The 11,489-nt window shown below is 40.3% G+C and overlaps 1 protein-coding gene across 1 annotated transcript; it reads right to left on the reverse strand.

Moving 5' to 3' along the window:
* Positions 1-5,116: 5,116 nt before the first annotated feature.
* On the reverse strand, positions 5,117-11,014 carry krt1-c5 (keratin, type 1, gene c5). Its single transcript, XM_076104640.1, has 8 exons — positions 10,628-11,014; positions 10,223-10,305; positions 9,335-9,491; positions 8,310-8,474; positions 8,095-8,220; positions 6,386-6,603; positions 5,911-5,939; positions 5,117-5,470 (listed from the first exon to the last, which is right to left on the reverse strand). The coding sequence occupies exons 1-8, from the start codon at positions 11,012-11,014 to the stop codon at positions 5,355-5,357; spliced, it is 1,281 nt and encodes a 426-aa protein (XP_075960755.1). The 3' UTR covers positions 5,117-5,354.
* Between the last annotated feature and the right edge of the window lie 475 nt (positions 11,015-11,489).

Genomic DNA, 11,489 nt, shown 5'->3' on the forward strand with positions numbered 1-11,489 from the left:
TTAAACAGATCATTAACAGGTACATTTCTAATTTTAATTCCCAACATTAGTGCTTCTATCAGATGATAAATCTGACAAAGTTAGCTTAGTTTAGCTAAAGTTAGCTTAGCGATCTCTTCCAAGAGACGATCAGTTCAGCTAGCAGAGTAACTTATTTAGCAGTTAGCTAGTTAGCTTGTTCCACGTCCTTCAACTCATTACAGGTTTTGGTGAAACTAAAACTTCCAACAGCACAAATTTAACAAATAATAAAAACGTAAGTAATCAGGTATTTTATAAACTTACATAATAATAGGCGACGATTTATTTTAGTGTTGTAGGTGTTTTTACAGGTGAAGTGTCCATCAGGGGCTGATCAGCCAAAGAGCGTTTATTGCGATGATACTTCTTCAACGCATGCGCTTTGAGACGTTTTGTTTTATTCTAGGTTTTTCGTAGGTAGGACTACATGACCGCTGTTGTCCTTTTTTAAGGTCATATACTGTACAGCATTAAGTTTTCTGGGGGGTTTTATGATTACATTCCAAGAAAAACATCAGAATTGAACAGGTGACACTTTTATAGCTGCCCTGTTAAGGTGGCAGGGTTGTTCGTAGTTATTATTATGTTTGCATGTTATCTTTGGCATCACTGCAGCGCGGTTAGCGGCCTGGTGATCACATAAGGGCCAATTGTTTGGTCCCCGTATCCTGCAGCTTCAAGGTTCATTGAGGTTTTTTATCCGTAGAGGGTGATAACATAATGCAACGTTACGTTTATCAGTTGGACCAATGTGGAATATGGTGTTGACTTCCGTATGACCACTTCCGCTATTCGGCAACAGCAACAAGAGTGTTCCCTCGATTCAACGAGGCACGTGGCCTAATTGCTGGGCGGTGCCGTTCGGCGCTACATGTGGACAGGTAGCTTCTATGTGGCCTCCAACTAAATGTAAGTCATGTATTGTTGTGCAGACGGGCAAACCCGAAATGATCAGAGTTCGTGTGAAAAAAAACAAGTCTTATTTTGCTGCCAATGTTTGTTAATAATCATGCATGTGTAGCACGACATGGAAGCAGTGCTCTGTATAGTTGTGGGTGAAATGCACTGTGAATAAGGGGACACAGATCAAGGGTTAATTGTTTTATGCGGATCTTGTTTTTATGAATTGTACTTATTTTTTTTTAATCTACTTCGGCTTTGAAGCACATTTTAAGTAGTGGCTAAAGGGTGAAATCACAGCTTCTGGGTCTGTCATGTGATGCCATTGGGCTGCAGCCCCCAGGGATGCATTTATACTGATAGCATGCAGATACTGACTCAAACAGCTGAATCAGGTGTCTGTCAGCTGTGACAATTGGGCTGATCATTTCATTTCTACATGTATACATTATATCGTGGTATTTTAATTACTGTAAGTTTTGACCAATTTGTTGCTGCATTGAAAAGGTTTACTCTAAAATTTAAAATTTTTTGACACAAAGTTGTTGGTGTATGAATTTATATTCTAAGTAAATATCAATTAAATAAATTGGTATTTATTTATTGTTACATTTTGTTTTACAAAGTTAGGAAAGCAATAACTGGAGCCTGATGTTGCCTTACACAGAATGATGTCACTTCCACACAGTGAGGTATACGGCTTATTAATTACACTGGGATCAGATCGATACTCTGTACTGGTTATAAGGACTGAAAAAGTCGCCTAGTAAAGAGACGGTTTTAAATCAGTGGATCATTTTTTGTTGTGGTAAATAAACGTCCCAGTACGAGCAAAAAATGGAAGAACAGACCACAGGGAGAACTTGAAGAGCTGCCATCTCATTTCTTCATGTAGTCAAGTGATAAGATAAGATGGTCTGGTTGGTCTTCTTGCACCCTCAAGTGGTGAAATGCTGACATGACAGAACAGAACGGCAGCTGAGGTAATGTTATTAATATCGTCAGCTTAATAACGTCCAACAACACCACATGGCATGAGAAAGTAAGACATTTGAGAGCTTTAACTATAAATCTGAGATCACAAACAATCACTGATGTTACCAAATCCAAAGCATGGGATAATATGATAAAATCAGACAGTAACACAAATGATGAGTCACTTAATCTCTGCATGAGAGATAATTCAGTTTTAGATTTGACAGAAAGTTTGGTTAGATTATAATTCAAAGATGATCTTAAGTGAAAGAGTTTGGGCGTGTCACATGTCGTGAGTTTAACAACCCAATCATTGTCTCTGTTTGGTGTAAATTATTTGTATGACGTCATGGGACACTTAAGTTAATGGACTCTTAAAAGTCTGTGTGAAACATCTATATTTGGACTTTTACAAGTTTGCCATCAAGGTGACAAATAATACTCGCTGCTGATGACGAGGCGTCAGATTCAGACTTTGACGTTATCAGTGACATCTGACTCTGGGAATGTGTGTTTGTTTATTTTTTCAGCGTCGTAGTTAAACTTGTCACACTGGAGTGACAGACATTTGGATTTTCACACATTTCCAAGAAACTGCAGTAAATGAGCACTGATGTAAGCTGAGTTTTCTCTTTCCAATACCTTTTTAAAATTGGAGTTCTACAATTTTCAGAGAAGAGATGGAAAAAATAAAATACAAAATTTAAAACTAACATTAAACACCAAATTACAACAGGCAGCTTGAGCTAAAACACTAAAAACATGATCCTCCTTTAACCCAGGTGGTGTACATTTGAACATTTGGTTGTATTAGTTAAAAAAGGGTCAGAAATACAGACCAAAAACAATGCAGGGTCAAGGTTTAATGTATTCTCCCATAAAAAGCTGGAAGATAAATACAATGAATAAAATACTCGATAAAAGCTACAATCCATAAAATAAGCTGTTTTTATGCGGTTTGAATTGTTCAACAAACTATACGATTAATACTAAATTAAGTTTGTGTCGTCCTTACAAAGGGCTTTAATCACGTGAATGAGCCTAATTAACTCAGCCACCGATATAGATATGGACATTTGAGGTTAAGTATAAAATGAATCTCAGTAGACAAGATGAGAGGATCTTTTTAATATCCAATATGAACAGGAGGTATAATTACAGCCAGTTTCAATGTTCATAAAACGTGACTATTGATTTAAGACAGACGTGAACATTTGTCAACCTTTCCTTGTTTAATTGAGGGAAAACAAATCTGCAACTGTTAAACCTGAGACGACGTCTGTTTACTGCTGTTGCTGTCTACCTCTGTGTGAAATGATGGACCCATTGTATAAAAAATGACCCCCCCATTGGGACTGTTAAAGCTGCCACTGTTGTTAATGTATATAGCGACCGTTGCTCAGTGTAGCTTAGTGAAGGGTCAGTTTAACAGAAATCATGTCTCTCACTTTTCTTTCTGCCCGACCAAAAGACAACACAGACAATAGTCCACTTAAAATCCCTGTAGCTGTGTCAGTGAAGTGATCTGAACTGGTGGTACTCAAGTACTGTATCTAAATATAATATTGAGGTACTTTACTTGAGTATTAAATCTATCTGCTCCTTTTTCCATCTGCTCCACTACATTTCAGAGGGACATATTTTTACTTTATACTTTACTGCGTGTTTTTGACTCATGAAGTTATTTTGAATACAAAGATTTTACATTCAAAACATACGAAGAAGTTGTCAAATATGATTCATTTTTATTTTAGTTTCTTAAAGGCGATGACAAGTTCCAAACTTCTTTTTGTTCCTGCCAATTAACTTGTTTTATTTTCTTATTTTTCATAATTCTAGTGCAGCAACTTCCTTATTTATTCTTGTTTCAAAATTGTGTATCCTTTAAGTTAACTGTTAGTGGTCCAAGATGGGGATGATAAGATTTAAAAGTTAAGACCAATAAGCAGAACTTCAGTTCTATCTTTATTGAAATAATTAGTCCATTCAGTCTTTGGTGGCAGCAGTGCAGGGACTCAAATTACAACAACGTTGATATCCAAACGTATAGAAAAGCTCACACATAATAAACACATGCACACACTGTTTACCACACAAACATATGTTCTTCAAAACACTTCAGCGATTATCTGCTTTTAAAACTCAAAATAGTTGAAATCCCCAAATGACAGCAATTCAGCGTTTTGTCACGATCACATTTCATGAAATACAACTTGGTTTCAAAAGTTTCACCTTAAAACTCACTAGAATCCTTAAAGTTGGTTTTCCTAAACATCTTTTTTCTTCCCATTTTTAACTTTTGTTGTTGAACTGTGGATTTATTGTCTGTGATCTTTTTATCACAGCGACCCAGAAAGATGACACAATAGTCTTTAATCACACTACTGTAGGACTTTATGCCCCTTTTTGTGGTCGTCATATTTCACTTTGTCAACTTTTGGTGACTTTATGCTGTTTGTACATGTGTATTAAAAACTCACAGAGAAACTCACTGAAACACAACACTTGAATACACAAAAGCCTGTAACCTGAAACTGTTGTGTGAAGGTTTTTGTACTTTCTGCCCTCTTGGTGGAGAATCATGTGTTTCTTTGTTGCTAAGTCCTATTATGCTCCTCGAGTATCAGTCAAAGTTTCTGTTTGAGCGAAACTCTCTTAAAAATCAACAGGGACTCTTATTTTGAAACACTGTTTTATTGACACTGTACAGCAGCTTTGGTTGATTTGTTAATTTCTATAATAAAACTACAGCACAAGACAGCCATTACTATTTTACAGTGAAACTATCGCACATATAGTAGATATACTGTCGCAGGATCAGTACATTTTCTAGAAGCATCAGTCAGTATTAAAGGACAAGAGCTTGATGAAAAGACTCATGTCTGTGCATTAAATATGAAGCTACAGCTGGTTAGCTTAGCATAAATACTTTTTTTACACTTTTTTTGTATGAATTAAACAAAGCAGATATAACATGTTAACTCGTGACATTTTTAGAGATGCTGGTTGTGTTGAACAGAGCCAAGCTGCCTGTGTCCTAGTCCTCGACTACAAGCTCTTCATATCCAACATACAGACACGTGAAATCAGTCTCCTCATCGTCCTCCCTGCAAGAAAGAAAATTAACACATTTCCCCCAAAAAAGATGAACGATTTCATTAAATTCAAATGAGTGTGAAAGTTCATTCTTAAATTTGAAAACAGCAGTTTGAGCAAAAAATAGGCAGTTTTTACTGGATGTTTCAGATGTTGATGATAACAGCAATCAATCTGCTGGGGAAGACCATAGCATGTGGTCAAAAGCTCTGGAAAAAACCTACAGTAGTGAGTTTTTTTTTTTTTTTTGTCAGATCAAATAAGTTTGATGTTTCATAAATCAAGAAGGTCGTGTTGAGACTTGAACCTCAGTCAGCAGGCTTTGGGTTTAAGAGAATCTCCTTCTCTTCGCACACTTTGGCTCATTTCCTGCGCTCCTCGATCTGCTCCACCTCGCTGGACTCATCCACCACCTTGCCGTTGATCATGGTCTGGGTGACGACTTTTACTATCTTCCTTGTCCTTATGTCGGGTTCTTCTGTGACACAGAATATAAAAAAAAAAAAACTTAATCTTTCTTGTCTACTGGAACAGCACTGAAAAATAACATTCACAGTCATCTAACGGCAATAAAACGTCTTACTAGCAAAGTATTAGTTTTCCATACTGAGGTTATGAGGCTGAACCGAAACTTCAGTATCAGAAATACTTCATTTTTTTCCCGGAGGGGGTGAAATTGGTAACCTTCAAATGTAACCTAATATCGGCAACCTGCATGCTGGTGTGTACCAACTTTATGCCAAAAATATACAAAAGGGATGAAAAAGGAAAGGGATCGAATGTCAAAATTTCACTGTTTGGTGCTTGTTTATCAGATCCTGTTTGGGTATCAAGCAACCACACCCTAGACCAACATTTCATGTGGGCTAAAGGGAGAGTTTGAAATACATAGGAAAGATAAAGATAGTCTGAACTTACTTTTAGGAGGTGGAGGTGTTTCTTTTACCCTGTGGGATAAAAGAATATGACAATGTCATCCAAGAGAGCAGGCTGATACCATGCTCACTCAACATCCGATGCAAGTAGGACACTTTAAAGAAATAGTTCCTTGTTATGGGACTTGTGTTTACTCCTCTTGTTGAGTGTGAAGAGAAGATTGATACCACCCTCGATGTGGTCAGTGGTATAGATCTTCTAATCCAACTCTCCAAGAAAGTGTACTGTAAATCCCAAAATGTCAAACTATTTCATTTGGTGTGTACAATACGCTCATATTCAGGATAACTACATGTGCTCCTGTGTAAAAGCAATATTAGTTAATACTTAAAGCCATTTTCTTTATTGGGATATTGGCACTACTCAAAGAAAAAACGTACAAATGCTCTTGCTTAAAAATATGTTGTTCCACCATCAATACTCAAATCTACGTAGTTTTATGTCGGCCCTCACTTACGTTTCCTCTCCCTCCAGCAGCCTCCTGTAGGTGGCGATCTCCATCTCCAGGTTCTGTTTGATGCGCAGCAGCTGCTCGTACTCGGTCTTGTTGCGTTGCATGTCCAAACGTAGCTGAGACAGCTCGTCCTCCAGATGGGTCAGTGTGGCCTGAAGACGGTCCATCTCCACGGAGTACTTGTGCCCCGTTTCTCCCAGGTTTCCCTCCAACACACCTACCTGTCAGCGGAGCCAACGGGTAACGATCAGTGGCCGTTAATAACAAGTCGTACTGTACAGTCTCATACATTACAAAACAATGTGACGTGAAGAAGACATTTCGTTTATTCTGAAATGTCACCCGTCAGCCCCTCATATGTATTAAAAGGTGCATCCTGGAGCAGTTTCACATCCACAACATTTATGCAAAAACTTAAACACTTAAATATAATTTTCACCAAAAGCATTAAACATTAAATCTGCTGGTTTTTCTTTTGCTGGAAAATACATTTTGACCTGCACTCTCTTTAAGCTCCGTTTTGGTCTGCACCAACTCCTGAGAAAAATACTTCTTTAATGTTTTAAAGTTCGCCGCATTGTCGCTAACTGTCTGCTGCTGTTTTACAGGAAGCATTCAGCAGGTTTATCGGGTCATTTTTCCTGAAATCTGCTGCAGCTGGAATTGACGCAGATGACAGCGCGGCACCAAAACGGTAAGGTTGCTAAAACACTCCAAAGAGCTGAGGGGAACTGATGCATTATTATCAACATATTTTAAAGTGCAGCTTTAACTGGTAGTGTAGTCAAGATGTAACAGTAACAATAAAAGGTAAACACTGATGTGGATAAACGGTTAAAGGTTCCTTGTGGAGTTTTAGACCCCACAGGTAATAGTAGGCCTATGGAGATGTTTTTCTCCTGTTTTGTTTGTCTTGTAACACGCCAAGATATGCTGTAATGCCCCACCAAAGGCCGTGATTAGGAAGACTGCACACTAATAAACATGTAAACAGAAAGAAATTGGCATTGCAAATGTTTTATGTGGAAGAAATACACGGATACACACAGATGCGATTTGGTGGCCAACACTGAATAAATACATTTATGGGGCACCTTTTTTAACTCAGACGGCTCACACAAAACATGATGTACACACGGTATACACAGTGTACATTCTTACCATCCATTATTTCGATATATGTTTACCTGTTGAGCTCATCCACTCGCGCCCCCCCTCACCACTCAACCAGAGATACTTGAGACTGTCAGCGCCGTAATATCTCTGCATTCAATACTGTGTGCTATCTATTAGCAAACATCCATACATGTTTGCCAAACATTGGCAAACATCCATGAGCTATATTTGCCACTGCACAGCTCTATATGCTCGCTTAACCTGTGCTTACATGAAGCGGAGACACGGACAAAGCATTGGCTTGTTTGGCTCGCTGATTGATTATTGGAGCACAATGAAATTGCTGTTTGCATTGTGCCGCTAAAGGCTCTTTGTTGACAAGAAGAAAGCAGCTGTTATCTATAGATAACGTGTTCAGAAGAGAAGGGGTCAGGACGGGGCTGAGCTCCAAAGAAGTAGAGGAATGGTAGTTACTATGACTCTTGATTCATTTCTGCAAGAAAAAGACTATTTACTGAGAAGTTAAAGTGTTATTCCTGGAGAAATATGTGATAACGTATGGAGTTCTGTTACTGTCTTTGAATGAAGTACTGTACCTGCTTCCGAAGACTGTCGAGTTCGACCTCCAGAGCCTGCAGGAAACGTCGTCTCTCACTGAGCTCGCCTTGGGCGCAACGCAAGGCCTCGTTGTTTTCTTTGACCTCCGACTGCACTGCTTCCAACTGGAGACATCAATATAATAATGTTGAGCATGTAGTCTATAAATCCACGAAAAATAGGCAAGTAATAATAGATTAGTGCAGTCACGGACCTTCTTCAGGTACCAGGTCTCGGCGTCGTCCTTGTTCTTGCGAGCGATGCCCTCATACTGGACCCTGAGCTCAGCCATGATGGCTCCCAGATCCGGACCTTGAGCCGCATCCACCTCGACGCTCACTTGCTCGTTAGCCAGACGAGACCTCATTAGACTCGTCTCCTGTGATAATTTAAAGAGGTAAAAGGTAAAAGCGGTGTTTAATGCTGCAACATCTACGTTTCTACCTCACTCCCTGGACAACCCTAAAGCGACCCATCTGATTTTGGCGCCGTCTTATCTATCCAGTGGCAGAAGAAGTATTCAGAGCCTTTACTTTTAGTTGAAGTAGTAGTATTACCACACTAGTACTAAAAATACTTATGTTGGATTTTGAATGCAGTACTGAAGTACTATCAGCAAAATGTACTGATGAGTATATTGGACAGTATTTCTGTTGAACTATTTCTTTTTTATAGCAATTATTTATTTACAACCAGTTTGAGCTGTGCTGCAGTAAATTTGAACTCCTCCTTTGTTTGATATATATATATATATTTTTTTTTTATGACCTCTGCATGTGCAAGATAAATATTCTCTGGTCAGGTTTACAGTCCACATCCTGGATACCACGCCTTAGAGTCTAAACACACATAATCCCCATGGCTGGATGGGCTCAAATGCTCCTGTCTGTTGTTTACACAGGTGTTGTCTTGCTATCTTGTAGCACCATGGCTACAAAGAAAAGAGGTGTGTCCGCACACTTAAAATGATCACGTTTCAGCTTCTGAATACTGTTCAACCTTCTGCTATTGTGTCGCCGATAGAACAATAATTGGAACGTATTACAACTTTTTTGGATGGTATTGTTCTATCGAGATGCAGGAAACTGGTTTTCATGCTGCTCAGTAAACCCGCCGTGCTTCAAAGACATCCTACATGTAAACAAGACTGCACTTGACAACTTGTCAAGTGATTATCTTGACGAGAAAACACTCATTGATCATGTCTTGATGTGACCTTCACCTCGGCGAGGATCTCACCTCGTCGTGATTCTTCTTCAGGAAGTAGAGCTCCTCCTTCAGGCTGTCCAGGTCTCCTCGCAGAGTGGTGATGAGTTGGTCGTGGTCAGACTTTGCTCTCTTCAGAGCTTGACAGTCCCTCTCCACCGACTGGCCCAAGGTGGCCTCTGCTTCCCATCTGCAGGAAAAACACAGCGGAGGAAAGGAGGTCATCAGCAGACATTCAGTAACTAGCAACACTAGTCCCAGTTTGTGCCACTAATGTGCTTTTATTACATTTTGGTTACAGTTTAAATAAATCCCTTTATCTAAAAGTATTCCATCTGCTGCAACATTAATACTCAAGTAAAGTACAAGTACCTTGAAATTGTACTTAATAACTCTCTACCGTTGATAAGGCATGAGAATGAGAGGCACAATCTGGGGACAAACAGCAGACACATGAAACCACTCTTGAATTTTTCCAGAGTGGATGCACACGTGTGAAAAGTACCATCCAAACTCATGCAAAGATCTGCATGTGAGGTACACATGCACTTTGCTGCCAACACCATAAATAACTGCAGGTTGATGTATCGCCCCTTCACACCAGGCCACAGAACATACCATCAACACGATGTGAAAAACACCAGCAGTGGGTGGGTGACTCCACCGGCTTTCATTCAGCTTCACTTTGCCAACTGTGGACTTCTGTAACTGATGATGTCTCTCTGACCTGCACAATCTATCACATCCTGCGCTCACCGATGGCCATCTTCATCTCCTGCGGCTGCCTGGGCACCGTGGGAATGGGGCTCTTATTTCACAGCCTGACATAAAGGTCATTTATTCACATTGCTTTGCAGTCTGGCGCTCGCATGTGAACACTCGCAGGCAAGTAAAAGAAAGGACCCACTGTGTGACACTCACTTGAGCCTGAAGTCGTCGGCCGCCAGCTTGGCATTATCAATCTCCAGCATGATGCGGGCGTTCTCCAGCGTCTTCTTTCTCACCTGAGCGGGGATACATGGTGGGAAGTTAATGACGATCCGGCGTCAAGGACTAGAGATATGTGCTTTTCATAATGTTAGCGTAAACATTTCTGCTTAATCAAACAACCCTAAACATATATCCTGCATTTGACTTCTTCATAGTGCTGTAAAGTAGTGTATTAGTATTCCAATATGATTTCAGGTGTGCAGGTAAAAAGGCAAACACAATCAAGCCCATCAACTATCAACAAGTACACATCAAGATCACTGGGGTGCAGTCAGTTGCTCCCTGAAGAACATCCTCTGTTAAGTGAGCTCTTGAATTTGATCTACAAACACTGACCTCCTCCCCGATGGCATGTGCCTGGGACATCATCCCCTCGATGTCGTGCCCCCTTGGAACCTTCTCGAGCATGAGCTGCTTGATCTTCACCTCCAGTTCAGCGTTGGACCTCTCCAGCGAGCGCACCTTCTCCAGGTAGTTGGACAGCCGGTCGTTCAGGCCCTGCATGGTCTCCTTGTCGCTGGCGGCGCCACCGAGGCCGTTGAAGGAGAGGCTGGTGCCCAGCATGTTGAGACCGTTGCCCATTGAGACGGAGCGGGACAGAGACAGCATGCCAACGGAGACGGGGGGCTTGGAGCGGATGTTGCGTCCGCTGTCCCTGACAGACATGCTGGAGTAGGAGGGCTGACGCACCGAGTAGCTGCGCACAGAGAGGGTGGAGGCCATGGTGTCCACTGCGGAAGATTAAGATAAACGTTTAATCACAGACAAAATCACAGACCTTCAATCATGCATTTGATTGATTGATAAAATTGAAAGTGGGTTCTTGACCTTGGAAACAGCAGTGATAAACTTTCAAACCAACATGGACAGAAAGTGCTCAAAAAAGGGACGAAACACTGCATTCTTTTGTTTCTCTCTGTAGTCATTTTTGCATCTCTCTCTGTAATCATTTTGCATCTGCCTTTAGTCACTTTGCATCTCACTGTAGTGGTTTTGCATCTCTTTGTAGTTATTTTGCGTCTCTTTGTGGGAGCGCTTGATTAACAGTTATGTCAAACAGGCTCCGTGCTCGTTAAGTAATCTATACTTCTCTCAGGACAACTACTATCAACGTGACTGGTGATGGTTAAACTACAAGTGCTAAATATAAAACACTATATTTTGGTTTTTGTTAGAAGGTTATCTAAAAAGTACACCA

Source organism: Anarhichas minor, unplaced genomic scaffold, assembly GCF_050575085.1.
Source record: "Anarhichas minor isolate MPS153535 unplaced genomic scaffold, ASM5057508v1 ptg000030l, whole genome shotgun sequence".
Taxonomy (NCBI): domain Eukaryota; kingdom Metazoa; phylum Chordata; class Actinopteri; order Perciformes; family Anarhichadidae; genus Anarhichas; species Anarhichas minor.

Bases quoted from the DNA above. Each gene is read 5' to 3' on its own strand.
- krt1-c5 (XM_076104640.1), bottom strand. From the start codon at position 11,014: ATGGCCTCCACCCTCTCTGTGCGCAGCTACTCGGTGCGTCAGCCCTCC. The intron at 9,492-10,222 runs GTGAGTGTCACA...TTTTTCCTGCAG, and splicing joins GCCGACGACTTCAGGCTCAA to ATGGGAAGCAGAGGCCACCT. The intron at 6,604-8,094 runs GTACAGTACTTC...CTCCGCTGACAG, and splicing joins TCGACAGTCTTCGGAAGCAG to GTAGGTGTGTTGGAGGGAAA.